This window comes from Phytophthora sojae (genome assembly GCF_000149755.1).
Source record: "Phytophthora sojae unplaced genomic scaffold PHYSOscaffold_12, whole genome shotgun sequence".
NCBI classification, from domain to species: domain Eukaryota; phylum Oomycota; class Peronosporomycetes; order Peronosporales; family Peronosporaceae; genus Phytophthora; species Phytophthora sojae.
The window spans coordinates 1122616-1143550 of NW_009258126.1; the positions used below are offsets into that span (position 1 = coordinate 1122616).

General features: G+C 55.8%; 1 protein-coding gene across 1 annotated transcript; it reads left to right on the forward strand.

Annotated features, from left to right (window-relative positions):
• Positions 1–1928: 1928 nt before the first annotated feature.
• Positions 1929–20935, forward strand: PHYSODRAFT_253675 (hypothetical protein; the record flags this gene model as incomplete). The annotated part of the gene is made up of 5 exons (XM_009538789.1): positions 1929–2117; positions 17607–18549; positions 18641–19435; positions 19625–20640; positions 20771–20935. The coding sequence occupies 5 exons, from the start codon at positions 1929–1931 to the stop codon at positions 20933–20935; spliced, it is 3108 nt and encodes a 1035-aa protein (XP_009537084.1).

Genomic DNA, 20935 nt, shown 5'->3' on the forward strand with positions numbered 1-20935 from the left:
TCCCAGAGTACACCTCATCTTGCTGTGGCTCAGAGTGCCCCAGAGGATCAAATTACCCTGAGAATCAACCCACTACTACCATGATCATGCGCAGGAGACAGCTAAACCCACTAAAAGTGTGGCTTTGTGGAGATACACGCGAGCCTGCAATGCAGCAGACTTGTTACCCAGAGTGCCACTTGGAGACCCAGAGTGCCGCACGATGACCCAGAGTTCACCTCCCTGGGCGCAGGTGACCCAGAGTTCCAAAGATGATTCTCTGGGTTTGGACCATAAATCCAGACTCTCTATACTGAACTTAAGTGTTTCCCGAGCCAACACCCAAGAATCCCCACAGTTCCCCAAGATTCCTCAGAATTCCCAGGATTTCAGAAGATGACCCTGAGTGTCACCTGATTTTCAGGGACTCGAGTCAGTTCGAAGCCAGTCTGCAATCAAAGTGATGCATGACCTTGAAGAACCGTTGCAGATGCGCGGACTAGATACTTTCGAGGAGTCGAGAGGGAGTCCTGCACCATACTGAACCAAGTCTAAGGACCCACAATTGGCACTTTCGACGCCGTGCGACAATAGATTCGCAAGCCGATCGCAAGTTTGGACCGCTGAGCCCAAGGTATACTCAAGACAAGACATTTGACCCCAAGCATGGTGAACAGAAGATATTTGCACGAAGAAGAGAGAGAGAGAGAGAGAGAGAGAGAGAGAGAGAGAGAGAGAGAGAGAGAGAGAGAGAGAGAGAGAGAGAGAGAGAGAGAGAGAGAGAGAGAGAGAGAGAGAGAGAGAGCGAGAAGTAGCTGATAAAAACCAAACAGAGTTCAATTTTCCCTGTACTGCGCAAGTGACTTCGGCCAAGCCTGCCGACGGAAATCCGGAGGACCCGAGATTACGACCGCGGGACTCTAAGGGCACATCAATGGCGAAGGACAGCCGTCTGTGTGGACTCCATCAACTCAAGTCCAGTTAGGTGGGGACCAGCGACGGCCTTGAGCTTCCTGGAGTGATCCATCTATTCCATATCCTAGTTGGGCCACTTGCTGTGCTCGTGGTAGCCCATTTCATATTATTCCAGAGGGTATTCTGGGGTGCTAGGTAGTCGCCTCCAGGATTTTGTATTGACTGCTTGTATGATGGGAAGGTAACTGATAGTGATTGTATTTTCCTCCTTTATTGGAGGTGGTGCGCGTTTGTGTGAGTCTCAGGGGAGCTAGGCCCCTGAATTTCAGACTCGAGTGAGCCTAGTGTGTGAGTGACCCACCGTCCAAGGGTCCAAAAGAATAAGTGACGACTAGTTGTAGTGTTTGTATACTCTGTATTGGTTGGTTTTATCGAGCTAGGAGGGCATTTGGGTAAGGTGTCTTCTGAGTTCCAAGTCCCAGAGTTGACAGAAATCCTGGACCCTGAATTCGTGATATTCTGGGTTTCAGGGGATCTGGTTTTCTGGGTTGCCTTTTGGTGTGGAAGTAGCGTTCTGAAGTAGACGTGCGCTTCCGCACTTCGTCGAGGCTACATTTACAACCGGTGGAGTGCCGTTCCGTCGAAGACAAACGAGCCGACAGGGATTACACAAGGTACCCACGCCAACCAAGGAGTGTGATTCTCAGTGTTTAAAGCTTTGCGGCTGCGAATCTCTGGGTCTATCTTCTTGCTGTTGACTCTCAAGTCGATTCTCTGGGTCTACCCCTGGGGAACAGTATTGGGCTGCGCTATACGAACCCCCCAGGGCGATAAAGGTTTCATCGGTCTCGCCTCAGCTGGTGCGCGTGCCCGGATTCGATTGTCGAGGATTTCACCGGAATCAAGTGTTGAAGAAGTGTTGAGTGCCCGTCAACTACAAGCTGCCAAGATGCCTGAAGGACGAGGGGCAAAGAAGTGGACGCGGTGATGGAGGACGCGGTGAGGCGTCACGCCAGTCGCGTCGTGTTCAAGGTATGGAGCCTGAGGAGCACAAGGACCTGGAAACAGTCGTCCGCGACGCTCGGAAGGCGAAGAAGGCTGCTCGCGAGAGTGAGGCAGTGCAAGGTGGGGACGTCGAGGCGTCTGCAGTTCAAGATCAGCCTGCTGCTGGATCGCAAACACAGGAGGAAGAAGTTTCCCATGAATTCCAAGGTTCGACGGAGGTTAATTCTGGGTCGCGGATTCCTGAAGTCCCAGAGGAGCACACCCGCGAGGGTGGTGCTCAGGCGTCTGAGGGAGGCGCCAATGCGGTTGAGCCCCCGGAGGTGATTGACTTGGTCTTATCTTCGGACGAGTCTGTTGGGGAAGTGAAGGCGGAGTCCGTGCGAGCGAAGGAGGAGGCGAAGACTCAGAGTTCCAAGGTGAATTCTGGGTTTGCACCACCTGAACCCAGAGTTTCAGCGCTAAGTTCGCAAGCGGCACCCAGGAAGACGCCTGCAAGCGACATCCGGGAAGCTGCTGCGCCTGCTCCGGAATCGGGAGCACCGGTGTTGGACACTGAGAACATGGTGCTGTACGTCCAACGTGAAGTTCGACTCTGGGAAGAGGTGAATCCTGGGAAGGTGACGCCCCCGAGTGTCGTCTATGAGTGGCCGACTCCGAAACCGGACGCTAACTCGTACTTCGCGGCCGCATACGCAACAGGGGATTACTTCAAGTGGCGTTTGTCTCTGGCGAACCAAGATGAAGCCTGGATCTCTGAGTTTCACCTCGCCCGGTGGGGCGTCGGAACTGCCCAGGATCTCATGGCGACTACGATTCCCCAGAATATCATGACCGCACGTGAGTGCGTCGCCATTCTGCAGACTCTGTTCTTCGAAGCTGGTTTCGAGTTTGTCAACTTGATTCTTGGCTGGTCTACAACGCGTGCCTCCAGGATTCCAGAAAGCCTGATGCGCTCGGTCATGGAGGAAACCCAGAATTTCATCGCGGTGGAGCTGGTCGAGTGGAGACTGGTGATAGCTGGTGTGCCTTTCAAGGTAAACTCTGAAGACCAACATGCACCAAGCGTTCAAGATCAAGCGCCGAGACTGGATTACCACAATGAAGATGGAGACGGTGATCTATTGATGACGGACTACGATGCGGATCTACTGGGCCGACAGTTTGTCCTGAGATTCAGGGTCACTGGACTCAGGATTTCACGGAGCCCGCGAGGGTCAAGTGATGGTGAGCCGCGATCCAAGCGTACACAGCATGGACCGCCTCGTCCGCAAGTCCCGTCGACGCCATCCGCGCTGTCTACACCGTCGTTGTCATCTCTTCCAGCGTACAAGTCCTCGGCTAGTGCTTCGCTCCAGAATTCCATGTCCAATGGACATGACTCTCTGGAGGCGGAAGCCAAGGATGCCGCCCCAGGTGCGGTGCCAAGCGTCATCGGCACTTCGCGTGCTTCAGATGAGAGTATTGCCTCGGGCGCTCAAACGTCCTACGACAGTTCTTCGTCTTCGTCGATGATGTCGCTTGGACAACGAGTTGGAGCTCTAGCGCTTGTGGCCCAGAGTGCCGGTGGCTTCGCAGCTGCCGGTGATCTTGGATTTCAGGTCACCCGGACAGTCATCCCGTCGCGTCTTATGTCAGTCGACCAAGATGACGTTAAGATGGCATCGTCGGTGATCGCACCCAGGAAGGCCGGTCTCCCCAGGATTTCAGCCACGATGGCCGAGCCGAAACTCAGGGTTTCTGCCCCGATTTCTGGATTTGGTGGTCCGAGGGATGTCAGCGCCGATGAGCGGAGTCAACACCAGAGCTCTAAGAGCGAGGTGCGCTCTCGACGCTCGACGAAATCCAGAAAATCAGCTGCGTCGAGCCGCTCGAGTGGATCCAGGAATCTTGGGTCGGTATCGTCCGTGTCCGCGAGGTCTGGGCCCACCCAAATCGAGCTGAACGTCTTGCTACAACAGCAGGAGTGGCAGGCCCGCATGGAACAGGAGCAACGCGAGTTTCTCGCCAGAGAACGCCTGGATGCCTTGGAGCGCGAGCGCCTCAGGGAACAACGTGACCTGGACGCGCGTCGCCAGATCCAGGAACTTACGGATCGCTTGGTCCACGCTGAGATCGCCCGAGGAGAAGCGGAACGGCGTGCGCAGGACGTGGAAGCTCGCCAGAACCAGAGTTCCACTGAAACTCAGGGGATGACCCAGAGTATCACGGAAGCTGTACGTCTCGAGCGTGAGCGCCTCGACACCCCTACGCCGAGCGCTGGCAACAGCGCGAAGCCGAAGCCGACCCGGAGCGCGCGCTGGGTTTCCGAGACCTACGCCGGTTGGAAGGAACAAATGTCATCTATGGAGCAGAAGGTCCAAGAGCTCGAAGCGGAGAGCGAGCGAGAGCGGGAGTCTTCCGAGAATATCCAGCGCTTCCACGCCGGCCAAGTGCGCGACCTTCGTGCAACATTGGCCCAAGTTCAAGCGCGTCGCGCAACCGTCGCCCCTGATTTGGCAACAAATGTGGGGTCGTCAGTGGCTCAGAACCCTGAAGTTGCAACCCGACCCCAAGAATCCAGTGGCGTAATCCACGGAAACGCAAGTGTCACAGGCCAGAGACGGGAGACAGCTGATCCGAAGAACACTTCCGAAGTCGCCGCCTCCCAGCTAAGAGCGACCCTCGCGCAGACTTCCGACGACACTCCCGGCAGAATCGCGCGCGTCAAGCGGGGCCATGGCGCTACGGAGACCAAGGTGATGCAGGATGTCAAGCTCGAGCCTGTGTCTCTGGGGAAGACGTCGGATCCCAGGAGAACAGCGACCTCTAAGGCCTCGCAGGACTCTAAAACAGACTCCAAGCGCTCTGCACCCAAGAAACACCAGCAGCAGAAGAAGAAGCGTCAGGATGTCAATCCACGCTCGGACTCCGACCCAAGGTCCGATTCCAGCGATGATGACTCGTCCTCTGAGAGTTCGGATGACAGTTCGGACGGGAACCCTGGGGTTAACCTGACGACGGCCTCTACGGATCAAGCTGGCACTACGCTCCTGACGTTCAGACCGTACATCAACTCGAATACTCTGGGTGAGTTCGATACTAAGGCGTCACTCAGGGAACGCGTGCATTGGTGGGAGCGTTTTGCGAACATGGCGGCCCAGGGAGTTGGTCTACGAAGATGTGAATTCAGGAACTCAAGTTGACACTCTCGGAAGCTGCGCGTGACTGGTTCAACCAGTTGCCCAAACACACTCAGCGTGACTGGAAGGAGTTGGCGTCTGCATTCAGGAAGAATTACTGCAAAGCGCGCTCGTCGTACTCTAAACGCTACTTCGCGATGGAGATGAAGCACTCAGAGAGCGCCCTGGATTTCTTCTATCGTCTGAATTCCGCCGCTGGGACGGCTGACATTGACTTTCGCAAGTCTTCAAAGCGTCTGGAGAAGCATATCCGGAGGTTCATCACGAAACTCAGGGACACGCGCCTCAAGACGTCGTTGCAGGGCCAGAGATTCAGGAGTATCGCTGATCTAGAGTACGCTCTGGAACAGGACGAAGAGGTCTGGAGTCGCAGCGACCATGATGCTCCGCCACCCAGAGTTCGTGACTTTCGTGCCGACAACATTCCTCACAAAAATTTTAAGCCGAAGCGTGCAGGACGTGCGTATGTGACTAGGGGCGATGTCTCTGACTCTGTGTCGGATGAAGACCCTGAGATTCACGCGCGTTTCCAGGAGATCACGGACGAACCCAGAGTTTCAGCCCGAAGTGTGAGTGCGAATTCAGGCTCAACTCGTGAGATCTCTGGAGAAGAAGCTTCTACGTCTAGCGCTGGGAGCCTGGCGAGTATGAAGGGTGCCGAGTGGACTCAGACGCTGACGAACGAGGTCTATCGCGTGATGGATAACATGGGATGGTGTCCACCGAACGCCCAACCAGGACCGAACGCGAACTCTGGATTCCGTTCCCCTTGCCGCGAAAACCCGAATTGGGACAAGTTCTGCGAGAAGTGCTGCAAGTGGGGGCACCCAGAGGAAAACTGCTGGAAAGACGTGAAGTGTGATCGCTGCCTGGAAGTGGGTCATCCGACTCACTTGTGTCGCGCGCAACCGTGCGAGAACTGTGGCAACCTGCATCTCGGAAAACCGTATGAAGACTGGAAGACACTGGAAGCTGTGAAGAAACTCCCCCCCCAAGGTGCACTGAAGGACATGCCGAGCCAAATCCTGGATAAACTCCTGGATGGCGAAGCAAACTCTGGGAGGCCGTCAAACCAATAAGCCCGCTGGGTGGGGACCCAGTACGCGCCGGGCTGAAGAAGGCCCCAGAGTTATGTGTTCTAGTGTATGTAGGCCCGGAGCTGAGAACAAGAACCCAAGATAACCAACAATGCATGACTACTTTGACTCAGAATTTCATGACTTCCCCTGAAAATCAGAATCCTGAACAAGCGAACTCTGGGTCGATGAACTCTGAAGAAATTGTGGAGTACAAGCTGAACCCTGGAGAGCGCTACGGATGGTGGGAAAACAATGATCCTGACCCAAAGAAACTTGATGTGGCGATGGTGCATGGTGCTGTGAACGACTGCCGGACGAGAGTTCTCCTGGATACCGGTGCGACTATGAATATTGTGAGCTTCGACTAAGCGCGTAAGCTCGGACTCACACTCAAGTCGCACAAGCAAACCAAGGTGTCTGGCATGGGAGGCGTTCCGACGTACATCGGTACCAGTGCTCAGGTGAAGATTACTCTCGGTTCGAGGGTGATATATCTCCTGGATGTCTGGATTGCTAACATCGGCGAAGGGATCGAAGTACTTCTGGGTATGAGTTTCATGTTTGCAGCTGGAGTGAGGATCAGTGTTCGCGAAGGTCTCGTGACACTTCCGGATGAAGAGGCGATCATGATGTGGGGATGGACCCCAGAAGATCGCCTGGGTGTCGACATGCCCGTGGAAACCACAGGTAGTTGGTACCTGGCCCCTGGGGAATCCAAGGTGGTGAAGATTTCGTATGGACCGACGAACCCACAGCGTGATGGTGTGTGGGCAGGACGAGGTGACCGCTGGGTAGCGCACCTGATTTACGCTGCGAGATCCTGGCCGGTCGCTGTGAAGGTGGTCAACATCTCGGACAAGGACGTCTGGATTCACAACAGAAGGCCAGTCGCCTGAATCGTGGAGTATGGCTTCTTCCCACGTGCCGGACGCTTTGTGCGGCCTGGTTCTTTTGCGTACCGGAAGTGGCAGACTCTTATTCTGGAGAGTGTTCAGTCGCGTGAGGGCAGACTTTGTGCGGAACGCCTGGCTGCGCTCGAGCCATCCTGTGTCGAGACCCCAGAGTATCAGTGGCCTACGAAGATTCTGCCGCGACCTGCAAAAGGCCCCGACATGGCACGGCTTGCCTCGATTCTCAGGAAACCGAAGACTCGTCGCGTGCGCTTCGCTGAAGACGCTGCAACTCAGACTGAAGAGGTGCCCCCTGAAGACCCTCCTGAATTCCGAGACGTTGCTGTTGATACGAGTGACTTGGATGGCGTTCTGAAGGATGCGGGGACCGATGTTGCCTCGCAGACTGTCGGAACCCCAGAGTACACGAGTCCTGAAGGTGATACGGCTGCTGAACACCTGAGTTTACAGGTTGAAGTTGGCAGTGATTCCCAGGGTCAGTGGTGCGAGGAAGGTGATTCTCTGGGATTCGATGTGGATGATGACGATTCTCAGGGTGCTGTTGAAGATTACTGGGATATCCCGATCTCAGGGATGCCGGGAACCCCGTTGAAGAAGCTGAAGCAGGAATATGAGTGCTGCATGCGGCTCTCGACAGAGGACCTCGACTACGAGCCTGCGGTCTACATACGCGAAGGAAGTGAGTTACTCTCTCAGTTGCGCGACCAGTTGGTTATGCTTCCTGAGATGCGTGACTTGACCCCTGAGTGCAAGATCGAGGAGGCAGATGTTGGAGTCCCTGGGAAAACGACGCCCGAGATGGAAGACCAAGTGAGGCAAATTCTGGAATATCATCGGAAGATCTTCTTGGGAGACGACAATGCAGCTCCCCCACCTTCCCGTGGAGTGGTTTGTGACCTGGATGTAGGCGACACTAAACCTGTTGCCCAGCGTCCAAGGTCCATTGCACCACACCTGTGAACCAAGGTGTATGAACTTCTGAAGAAGCTTCTGGAGAACGGGCTGATCGAGACTTCTACGTCCCCCTGGGCATCTCCGATCGTGATCGTCCTCAAGAAGAATGGCGTTGACATCCGGATGTGCATCGACTACCGCGTGGTGAATGGCTTCATCAAGCTCTCGCACTACCCGCTACCGCTTATTGATGATCTTTTGATTGGCTTTGAGTCAGCGATGTGGTTTATGACCTTGGACATGGCGAGTGGTTTCTGGGCTATCAAGATGACCGAGAGAGCCAAGTTGATATCTGCGTTCGTATGTCTCTATGGGCACTACCAGTGGGTCAGGATGTCGTTTGGCCTCAAGGATGCCCCGCTGATCTACCAGGCAGTTCTCAATAACTGTCTGTGGGGATTTCTGCGGCTTTCCCCTGAGGAAGAAGCTGAGGTTTACCAGGATGTCTTGGACTTTTTGGGGTTGAACTCTAGGGAACCCAGAGTTTCAGGTGAAAATGCCCTGCGGCTTTCAGTGTTGACGGATGAGATGACTGTTTTTCAGCGTAACATCCTGGCTCCCTCTCAGACGGGCCCTGTCCTGGGTTGAAGCTCGTATATCGACGATATCGCCCACGGTGCGCCTACTTGGGAGCGGCTGTGCTAGGATCTGAACGCGCTGCTCTTCCGACTACGTTACTGGAATATCTCTGCGAGTCTTCCCACGAGCGAATTCGAGAAGTTGTCTATTCCGTATCTCTCTCACGAGATTAGTGCTGAGGGTATCCGAGCGACCCCTAAAATCGCGAAGGGGGTCCAAGACTTGCCGTTCCCGACGACACTGAAAGGTGTCCAGAGTTTAATGGGGAGTCTAAATTACTACAACAAGTTCATTGAAGACCTACCCGTGATCGCGGCCGTCCTGTACGAACTGACTGGGGAACAAGTGAAATTCAGGAGATACCTGTCGAGAGCCCAGGAAGCCTTTGAAATCCTGAAGCGCAAGATTGTTTCGACTCCGTTGCTCAGACATCCAGATCGTTCAAGGCCCTTCGTGATTATTCCCCACGCGAACCCGTGGGTGTGTTGGGCCAGGAGTACGACGGGATTGTGCACCCGGTTCGATTCACAGGTCGCGTCCTGAATGACGCTGAGCTGCGGTATCATATTGCGGAAAAATAGGTGATTGCTATCCTGAGAGTCCTGGAGGTGTTTCGCACTTTGGTTGAAGGCAGCCCTAAGATCGTCGTCTACACGCGATATTCTGTGTTGAAGTGGTTGCTGACCTCGCAGTCGGCAGGCGGTCGAACGGTGAAGTGGGGTCTGAAGTTGTCCCACTGGAACCTGGAGATACGCAGAGTTCAACGGGATGAAGACGGCTTGGCTGCAATTCTGGGTGCGGGTATTTCCCCCAGAGAACACTTGGATGAGATCGCTGAAAACCTGATCCCAGCCAAGGCGCGCGTTAAACCTCCAGTGCCTATCAGTATGGAAATGCTGGAAGCGGACTACGAGGGGTGTATTCTGAGTTTCGATGGCGCCGCTAAGACTTCCACGCGACAAGGGAGCTGTGGCTGCATTCTGTGGCATGTCCCTGGTTGGGAAATCCTGGATGCCCAGGGGTTCATCCTGGAGGACGTGACTGTGAATGACGCTGAGTATCATGGACTTCTGAAGGGCCTCACTCTGGCGATTGAGCGTGGAATTCAGGACATCGTTGTGGTTGGGGACTCCAGGATTGCCATCCAGCAAGCCCAGGGTCTCATCAACTGCAATCAGCCAAATCTCCAGAGGAAGCTGGCCGAGTATGAAGTGCTGAAAACGAAGTTCAAGTCTGTGCGGCTGGTGCATGTCATGCGAGAGTTCAACCAGGCAGCAGACTACCTGACGTCTCAGACCCTCGCGCTTGGCGAATCCTGGAAGGTGGAACGAACACATCTGCAGATAGTGTCCAGGATTCACGAGAAGTTGGTAAAGCCGAAGGTGTTATTGAACGTTGGAATTCAGGGGAGGGATTCTCAGGGTGTCGAAACTATTGGTATCCCTGGACCTAAGTGCGCTCCGTTGCCTGTGGCGGCCAGAGTGTTAGCAGTAATGACTCGAGCGCGAACTCAGGAGATTGAAGCCCAAAGCGAATCCATGGGACATCTGGAATACCAGGCTGAACGCTGGCGACGCATCAACGTGCACCAGGACAAAGATGATCACCTGCTGCAACTCAAGGATTTCCTGAAGGGCGACACGACGAAGCTGTCGCATGCTCAAGCCAGGAAACTCGCGAAGGTCGCTGATGATTTCGTGTTGGATTCCAGAGAAGTCCTGTACCGCTTGAGTCGGTCTACCAGAGATCGACCCCGAGACATGCTTGACGAACTCAGACTCGTGGTGCCGAAGGCTATGCAGCCGGATATCCTGCATTACGCTCACGAAGATTTTCAGGGTGGGCACCAGGGGATCACGAGGACGTACGAGAAGCTGCGCTCTGAGTTCTACTGGCACGGCATGTACGCTGACGTGGAAGTTTTCGTCAAAGAGTGTGTGGATTGCGCCAGCGGCAAGGGGCGTCCTCAGAATCCAGGGCCTTCCCTGGGAATATCGAACCGAGGCGTCCTTTCGAAGTTGTATCCATGGACTTCGTGACACACTTGCCAAAGTCGGGCCGTGGGAACACGTTCCTGTTGCTCTTTCAGGATGCGTGCTCAGGATTCATCATGTGTAAACCCATGAGTTCCACTACGGCTCAAGACGTCGTCGACGTGTACGAAGAGCAGGTTTTCAGGAGATTTGGCGCGAGTTCGATGCTGCGCACGACCAAGACCCTAGGTTCATGAGCGAAGTGTTCGCACGCTTCCGTGAACTCCTGGGTAGCAAGCAGCGGGCCACTTTGGCGTATCGCTCCCAGGCGAACGGGCAACAAGAGCGGTCGGTGCAGACCGTCGTGCGCAGCATTCGAGCGTACATTGCGGAAGCGGACCCGAGTGACTGGGACGACCATGCTGAGCGCTTGATGATTGCCCTGAATACATCGTTCGATGCTACTCGCCTGGACACTCCGTTTTTCTTGGTACACGGCTGGGACGCACACGGCACTGTGACTGCAATGTTGGGACCCAGACCTTCAAGCACCCAGGAGCGTACCGCGTACGAGTGGCGCAGGAAGCTACAGCGTAACTACAGTTATGCACAAGCTTGCGCTGAGGATCTCCAGAAGAAGGCCAAGCGGGCGCTGCCGAACAAACCAGGAAGTGGAGAGAGCTGTCTGAACGTCTGAAGTCGGGATTCGCAGCTGGCGATGCTGTGTGGCTGTACATACCCAAGGTGCAGCCCGGGCTGAGCCGCAAAGTGGCTCACATGTGGCACGGTCCTTTCAGAATTCAAAAGATCCATGACACCTTCCGCGTGAAACTCAGGGTTGAGAACTCAGGATATCGCGTGAATCCCTGGGTACATGTGAGCCGTCTGAAACCCAGAGCACTATTTCCGAAGCGGCCCACTGTGGAGATCGACGCGGACGAGGATGATGGCTTTGATGCGGCGCTGTTTCCTGAAGACAGTTGGGAGCCCGACGCTGCGAACGATGCGTACGAAGTTGAGCGAATCCTGGAGTTGCGATGGACTAAACGGACTCGGACAGCGAAACGAATTCGTGAGTACCTTGTGAAGTGGAAGGGGTATGATGCGACCAAGTGGCTGCCTGTGTCGAAGCTCACCTGTGGTGCCCTGCTCTACGAATTCAATCAAGGCGCAAGAGCGCGGGCCCGTTTCCAGGCCATGCAGGCTGGAGATGATCACTCAGGAGGCGAGGACTCTGGGGTGACAATGACCCAGAGTTACATGTGATATTCAGGGGAAACACTGTGAAACTCTGGGTAGATCGACGGAATGTGTGAATGTTGGAGACGGAGAACGTGAATGTGATTTGATTTGATTATGGAGAAGGTGATATTGCTGAGGCTTCGGCATCGTGTGAAGTGGTGAGAAAGAAGCTAAAGGCGGCGAGCTTTACAAGGACAGGGAGACAGTAAACGAAGTTGGGTGACCCAGAGAACAAGTCAGAAAATGATGAATTTCTGGGGAAGACATTGAAATCGAGATGAAATCCTGGGTATTATGGAGAGTTACGCTACGACATGTGAAATACGGGTGGTTCTCAGGATTTGGAGGTGACCTTGACTCTCACGAGTGCTTGAGAGACAGCGGGTTGAGCTTGCGGATGGCCAGGGGCTAGATGTGGCGCTTGATGTTGTTCGGCACGTATTGGAGCCACTCATCGTCGTCATCCGCCGTGTTCCATTGGACTCGAGCAGGCTCACGAATGTCCAACGTCGCTAGCTGGACGTCTAAGTCCTTGCACTTAGCTCCCCCGAGGATCCCAGGGCCATCCGCCGAAATCCAGTAGCAGCACTTGTCCGGGAACTTCCAGAGACCCGGTTCGTGCCACAACGATGGGATGAACCCAGGAGTGTTGCGTGAGCGCTCAACGAGCGTCTTGTACGCTCTGCGTAGCGCGTTTCGACGCGACTTACGCTAAGATTCCATGGTGGCGTCTGCTTGTTCTTCAGTCGGAATAGGCACCCAGTGCCCGCGCTCCCAGATTGCCTGTGCGTGCTTGTGCATGGCGTCCACGACGTCCTCCATCAGCTTGAGCGCTTTCGCGGAGAGTAGTTCTCGCTCATGGAAGTAGAACACTCGGAAGCGACCCTGAAGCATAGTCTCCCAGGGTTCAGAATCCAGGACTTCATGGTATGCCTCACGGTCCCAGCGCTCGTGAGCAACGTCGTACGAATACTTGTGGATCTCGTACTCTGGGAACCCGGGAGTCGGGCAAGACGCACTCTTGGTCGAACTTGGATATTGCACAAGAACCCCATAGATGCGCCAGGAGGTCTCGTTGTCCTCAGGGTCTTCGGCCGTCATCAACTCACTTGAAGTGAGCTCCGAGTGTGATTTCCGCGCGAGCGCCGACGGATGCTTGGAGCGTGATGTAGCCTTGGACCCCTGAGTACCACTAGAACCCTGAGTGGCAGAAGTGTCTGTCTTGTTTCCCGTGCGACGTTTCTTCTTCGACTTCGAGTTGGAACCCTGAGGTTTCTTGCTTGACTCAGAACGGGGGCGCTTAGCAGGAGGCTTAACTTCTAGGGGTTCTTCTACCCCATTGTCGTCCTCTGCGTCGTCGTCGTCCTCTGCGTCCTCGATGTCCTCCAGAGTTTCAGGGGCGACCTCCTCCTCCTTCTCCTCTTCAGAGCTACTACTAGAAGCGCTCTCCTCAGGTTCGTGGGCGGGAGGCTGGTAGTCCGGGTCGTTCTCGATGTCGTCCACCGTGGAATCGGCGTCCTCATCAGGGTACACCATGTGGTCATCGAGTTTCCCCCATGGTGGTGGCACATCACCGCGTCGAAGGCACCTGTCCAGACGTTCATCCGCCATTTCGTAATAAGCCTCAGGGACGTACTTACTCCAGGGGGTCTTGTCAAGGCGACGCCAGTACATCATGCCCACGAGCATCTTGATCAGCTGCGGCTGTCAGAAGTGCCCGTGAGCTGCGCGGTCGCTGCCAATCCACTCCATGGCAGAATCGTATCTGAGCCGCGCGAGGATAGCCTGGCGCACGTCCGGACGAACCTCTTTCCAGACAACGCCCCCAGGGGGGCATCGAATGGGCAGCTTCCTTGAAAACCACCGTCTTCTCACCGGCGCGACGCACAGAGTCGCGGCCTGGTTGGTGATCCTTGGGGCGACGCAGAACTTTGTGAGGCTTAGGGTACGCTGACTGCTGTGGCGACTCGCCCGACGCCTTGGAATCTCGTGATTTTCTGGAGCCTTGTTCTTTCTTGGAACCCTGAGATTTCTTGGAATCCTGAGTTTTGCCCCCGGTCTTCGAACCGCTGCGAGGCTTGCTGCCAGGACCCGCGAGATCCAGAATTTCAGGACGACCGGACGATCCAGACCCCGAAGACGGAGGCATACGTGTGCTTTTCTCTGGGTACGGGGCCACCGCAGCCTTGCGCTTGTCCATGGCCGTGACGTTGCCGACAGTGTCCCAAGATTCAGGAGGCTTCGAGTCCTTGATGCAGAGCTTGAAGAGGTCGTGGAGGCGCTCCCAATTACCCGTGAAGTCTGTGTGCTCTTGCAGGAAGTCGGAGAACTTCCAGGGATCCACGGTGGCAGACTCAAGACTCGATTTCAGGATTCGCACTTGTGCCTCAGAGTCGGCAAGGCGCGCCTTGAGTTGCGTCTTCTCTGACTCCTCGAAGCCGATCAGCGTAGACGCGCTGCCGTAGCCCTCCATGGCGAATGCACCCGCGCGAATGTCGTTCATGATCCCTGGGACCCCCACGAGATACGAGTTGGTCTTGAGATTCGGCGGAGCCGGCAGTTTCAAGTGCGGGGGGGGGGGGGCGTTCAGGGCCCAGGAAGTCAGGGGGATCGACCTCCTCCTGCCGAAGCATGCCTGCGACGATGAGCCCCCTGGCGTCCTCCACCGTCGCGTGGCGTGGCGTCTTGAATTCAGGGGCGCCCTCCATGTTCACGTTCGAAGCCGCGCCGACTGCGTCTGGAGCCTTGGACTCTGAGTTCGCGTCACCAGTTTCCTGGGTTGCAGCGTCAGCCGAGGCGTTGCCATCGGCCTCGCGCATGTCCGCGTCGGAGGTCTTGCCGGTGGCGCTGGAGAAGGAGACGCGCTTGGTCGCGCCCGTCTTGGTGCTGCCCGTCGAAGTGTCGCCGGACGCTGAGTTACCCGTCTGGTCGCTGCCGCCGCCTGCTGGTACGGTGCTCGCAGGGGCGTCGCCGGTGCGCTGCTGCGTCGGAGGTGGCGCGCTGCCGGGGGGCGCCGTGCCTTGAGCTGGCGCCGTCGCTTGCTTGCCGTCAGAAGGCGCGCTCTCCGCCATGTTGACGATCTGTGAAATGGCGATGTGACCGCGCATTGCCCGTTGGAGATTTTGCGTTTGAGAGGAGAACCTTGAAGATAGGTCCTGACCAACCGTTGGGGAGACAGGGTGCCGCCAAAGTGAGTGAAACCCTGGGAGTCGACAGAGTGCAACGGCCGTATCGAAGTCGACGGTGGATGGACCTGTGTGTTTTTGTGTCTTGGCCATGGTTCACCAGTTCGGAGCGATTTCCTCTTTGATGGACCCGGACCAGGAGGGGCGGTTGACACGAGGCGGTCCCAAGAAAATTGGCGACGATGTGCCGTCACCTCTGTGACTTGGAGTTTGTATCGGATGCTGATTGGTGGATGACTTGGATACGGCGCGGCTGTACCCGTGTGACATGGATGGCGACTGTGGGAGAGAAGTGATTTCTCGGGATGAATCCAGCGCCTGACCGCAGATGGGCCCAACTGGTCGGAAGTGTGAATCCTGGGAGTGCACGCCGAGGATTTCAGAGAACACTCAGTCCAGCCGCGGACTTTCCCTTACGATGAGTGCCTAAAGTCTGGCGGAAAGTGTCTCTGGAGAATATATCCCAGAGTACACCTCATCTTGCTGTGGCTCAGAGTGCCCCAGAGGATCAAATTACCCTGAGAATCAACCCACTACTACCATGATCATGCGCAGGAGACAGCTAAACCCACTAAAAGTGTGGCTTTGTGGAGATACACGCGAGCCTGCAATGCAGCAGACTTGTTACCCAGAGTGCTACTTGGAGACCCAGAGTGCCGCACGATGACCCAGAGTTCACCTCCCTGGGCGCAGGTGACCCAGAGTTCCAAAGATGATTCTCTGGGTTTGGACCATAAATCCAGACTCTCTATACTGAACTTAAGTGTTTCCCGAGCCAACACCCAAGAATCCCCACAGTTCCCCAAGATTCCTCAGAATTCCCAGGATTTCAGAAGATGACCCTGAGTGTCACCTGATTTTCAGGGACTCGAGTCAGTTCGAAGCCAGTCTGCAATCAAAGTGATGCATGACCTTGAAGAACCGTTGCAGATGCGCGGACTAGATACTTTCGAGGAGTCGAGAGGGAGTCCTGCACCATACTGAACCAAGTCTAAGGACCCACAATTGGCACTTTCGACGCCGTGCGACAATAGATTCGCAAGCCGATCGCAAGTTTGGACCGCTGAGCCCAAGGTATACTCAAGACAAGACATTTGACCCCAAGCATGGTGAACAGAAGATATTTGCACGAAGAAGAGAGAGAGAGAGAGAGAGAGAGAGAGAGAGAGAGAGAGAGAGAGAGAGAGAGAGAGAGAGAGAGAGAGAGAGAGAGAGAGAGAGAGAGAGAGAGAGAGAGAAGTAGCTGATAAAAACCAAACAGAGTTCAATTTTCCCTGTACTGCGCAAGTGACTTCGGCCAAGCCTGCCGACGGAAATCCGGAGGACCCGAGATTACGACCGCGGGACTCTAAGGGCACATCAATGGCGAAGGACAGCCGTCTGTGTGGACTCCATCAACTCAAGTCCAGTTAGGTGGGGACCAGCGACGGCCTTGAGCTTCCTGGAGTGATCCATCTATTCCATATCCTAGTTGGGCCACTTGCTGTGCTCGTGGTAGCCCATTTCATATTATTCCAGAGGGTATTCTGGGGTGCTAGGTAGTCGCCTCCAGGATTTTGTATTGACTGCTTGTATGATGGGAAGGTAACTGATAGTGATTGTATTTTCCTCCTTTATTGGAGGTGGTGCGCGTTTGTGTGAGTCTCAGGGGAGCTAGGCCCCTGAATTTCAGACTCGAGTGAGCCTAGTGTGTGAGTGACCCACCGTCCAAGGGTCCAAAAGAATAAGTGACGACTAGTTGTAGTGTTTGTATACTCTGTATTGGTTGGTTTTATCGAGCTAGGAGGGCATTTGGGTAAGGTGTCTTCTGAGTTCCAAGTCCCAGAGTTGACAGAAATCCTGGACCCTGAATTCGTGATATTCTGGGTTTCAGGGGATCTGGTTTTCTGGGTTGCCTTTTGGTGTGGAAGTAGCGTTCTGAAGTAGACGTGCGCTCCCGCACTTCGTCGAGGCTACATTTACAACCGGTGGAGTGCCGTTCCGTCGAAGACAAACGAGCCGACAGGGATTACACAAGGTACCCACGCCAACCAAGGAGTGTGATTCTCAGTGTTTAAAGCTTTGCGGCTGCGAATCTCTGGGTCTATCTTCTTGCTGTTGACTCTCAAGTCGATTCTCTGGGTCTACCCCTGGGGAACAGTATTGGGCTGCGCTATACGAACCCCCCAGGGCGATAAAGGTTTCATCGGTCTCGCCTCAGCTGGTGCGCGTGCCCGGATTCGATTGTCGAGGATTTCACCGGAATCAAGTGTTGAAGAAGTGTTGAGTGCCCGTCAACTACAAGCTGCCAAGATGCCTGAAGGACGAGGGGCAAAGAAGTGGACGCGGTGATGGAGGACGCGGTGAGGCGTCACGCCAGTCGCGTCGTGTTCAAGGTATGGAGCCTGAGGAGCACAAGGACCTGGAAACAGTCGTCCGCGACGCTCGGAAGGCGAAGAAGGCTGCTCGCGAGAGTGAGGCAGTGCAAGGTGGGGACGTCGAGGCGTCTGCAGTTCAAGATCAGCCTGCTGCTGGATCGCAAACACAGGAGGAAGAAGTTTCCCATGAATTCCAAGGTTCGACGGAGGTTAATTCTGGGTCGCGGATTCCTGAAGTCCCAGATTAGCACACCCGCGAGGGTGGTGCTCAGGCGTCTGAGGGAGGCGCCAATGCGGTTGAGCCCCCGGCGGCGGATCGAGTTTCGGACTCTCCGCAGCCGGAACAAGAAGAGGAGACTGCCAAGGATGTGCCGGTCAACGTTAAGACTGAAGTGATCGAGATCGAGGAGTCGGATGCCGAAGAGAGTTCAGCGCTTGAGGATGCGGATGTGTCTTCACGCTCGCCGCAGAGTTCGTCGAACCAAGCTCCGTCATCGTCGCAGAGTCAAGCCCCTGAACCCGAAGTGTTACCGCGAGACGATGCTTTAAACCCGGTTCCAGCACCTCAAAGTCTGAACGCAGATGTGCGTCCAAGCTTGGGCGCGGGTGCTGAAACGGCTGACACGACTCAGCTCGATGAGACGGCGGCGAAGAACTTTGTGGCACGCCAAGTGTATCGCTGGGAGCAGATGCGTTCAGGACGCGTCGTTCCGCCCTCAGTGGAGTATGCTTGGCCGAATCCGCGGCCAGACTTCTCGGCCTGGCAGGAGGCCACAATGGCTACATCAGACTACTTGCGACGTCGAATGGCTCTGGAGAATCGAGATGCGGCTTGGATCGCTGAGCTGCGTCCTGAACGCAGAGTGTTGGGCATCGCTCAAGACCTGACCGCAGTTGCCATCCCGCCGAGCATGATGTCTTCGCGTGAGTGTGCGGCAGTGTTGGAGACTCTCCTCTTTGAAGCTGGTTTTGAATTCGTCAACGCGGTTCCAGACTGGTTCATGACGCATGCGTCCAAGATCAACCCTGGATATATGCGTTCAGTCGTGGAAGAGGTTCAGCAACTCCTGACTATCGAGCTCATCGAGTGGAAGCAGCTCACGGCTGGAGTGTCGTTCAAGGTCGTTCCAGCCTCGGATACAAAACCTGCGTTCAAGGAAGAGAAGACACAAGACGCTCAAGCTGTGAATGGTGATCTATTGATGGATGACTACGAAGTCGAACTGCTTGGCCAAGCCTTCGTCTCTCAATGCCGGATGGCTGGGATCCTGGCTCTTCGCAGCCCGCGAGGGTCACCGCAATCCCAAGCGCCCGCAGTATCGGCCAGCTCGTCCGTTGAGTGTGTCGACTCCGTCTGTTCACTCGCTGGTCCCCTCGACCGACGTGAGCCTGAACGCAGATGCCCGAGCCATGAGCGTTCAAGGTTCGACCCTAAACGCATCATCGAGTGGCATCTCAGACTCCGTTCCAAGCTTGATCGGCCCGTCGGGGACTTCGAACGACTCGACGTACGCGACCTCCTTTCACACGCAGACATCTCGGGACAGCTCGTCGTCGTCTTCGCTGATGTCTCTGGGCCACAGTGCTTCAACGCATATGCGTCCAGGCCTGGTCATGAGCGTTCAGGCAGGTGGAGCCTTGGCCGCAGCGCCCGACATGGGCATGTTCGTGACCAAGCCTGTTATCCCTGCTCGCCGTACGCTGCCAGACCAGGACGACGTCGACATGGCTGAGGTCGCAAGTGCTGAAACGCGAAGTAGCAGAACTGCGTCCAGGCGTCGGTCGTCCAAGGCGAAACCTGCGGTCAAGCAGGAGAAACTTGAACTTGCGCCGAGCGAGTCGGGGCTGACCTCGGAAGGCCTCCAGCATTCGTCCAGAAGATCGCGTCATGATCGTTCAGTGAGAACCCGGTCCAGCCGGACCAGTCGATCTCTGCGTTCAGGCTCTCGGTCTTCGTCGGCGTCGTCCGGAGCTGCACAAGTGGCCTTGAACGTCATGCGCCAACTTCAGGAACAGCAAGCAGCGTTCCAGACTCAGCTCAGTCAAGCTCAGCTGGACATGCAACTGGAGATGCAGCGTGAGCTGCAGAACGCAAGCTTCGAAGTCCGCGCGATGAAGGAGGAAGTGTCCCGGGCTCAAGCGGAGAAGGCTTTTGCTGAACGCGCCTTCACCTAAGCTGAAGCCGCTCGTGTAGAGGCTGAACGCAGGACCCTGGAGAAGGCTGAACGCCGATTGCGTGAAGCTGAATGGCACCCTGACGTCCTAGCCTACTCCGGCCCAGTTGAACCCGCGGACTATGCGGCAGTGCACGAAGACCACCTCTTGCGCGCGCGTTCAGACGTCGCTGAAGTGGCGACCAAGCTCGCGAAGCAGCAGTACGAAGCGGACCGGGAGGACCTTGAGCGCCGCTGGAAGGGACGCCTGAACGCAGCCGAGGCCAAGCTTCAACGCGCTGAGGCTGAAAGCGCCAGCGCCGAAGCGGAGCGCGCTCGCCGCGCTGAAGAAGTCGACGGTGAGATGAAGAAGCGCTTGGACTCCGTGCAGCAGACGATTCGGAACGTACCCTTCGAGCGGAAGCGAGAACCAACGGAACGGGAGCTCGAACGCGACACTGCGCTGAACCGCCAGAAGTTCCTGGCCGACCAGATCCGCGAACTGCGTGCAACCCTTTCCCAGGTTCAAGCTGTTCGTGCAGCTACGGCCCCTCATCCCGCAACCGGAATCAAGACTGAAACGTCGGCTGTCCCTCAATCGACAACCTTGAATCAAGTATCCAGTGGTGCAATCAATGATGGCGTGGCACCAGGTACCGGCTGTGTGCACTCAAAGAACACGACCGAAGTCGGTGCTGCCCAGCTACGTGCGACCGTGGGTACGAGTCTGCCGAAGAAGGAAGCTGCTGCAAGTTCCCAAGGGATGGAAACTGTGACGACGTCGAAGAGCTCTGCATCCAAGTCGGGATCTGCGGCCAAGGGTTCAGCGTCATCTGCGGCCAAGAAAAGTGCGGCCAAGAAATCTGCGTCCAGAAGATCCTCTTCCCGGAAGGGTAGCAAGGAGGACGCAGACCCGCCGTCTTCTGACCCAGATGACTCCGACTCAAGCTCATCAGACTCCAGCGGTGACGATTCAAGCTCCTGTGACTACAGCAGCCGTTCCAGCGACGACTTCGACCTGGACCTGAGACGACCAAGGAAGACACGACCGTTTGGACGTATCCACCGTACATCAACTACAATGCGGTTGAGAAGTTCAGCGAGTATGCGTCCGTGGAAGATCGCGTTGGTTGGTGGGAGAGGTTCACCAACATGGCTGTTCAGGGTTCCTGGCCGGACAAGATGAAGATCCGCCAGCTTCGGGGACGAATGTCTTCGTCGCTCAGGGACTGGTACGCTCAGCTGCCTAAGTCCACCAGGCACAACTGGATGAAGCTGTCTCGTTGTTCATGGTCATGTACTGCCGTACGACTGGTTCCTACTCTGAGCGCTACTACACCATGAAAGTGCGTTCAGGCAAGACTCCACGCAAGTTCTTCTACCGGCGGAACGCAGCTGCGGTCAAGGCTGGGATTGAGTTCTAG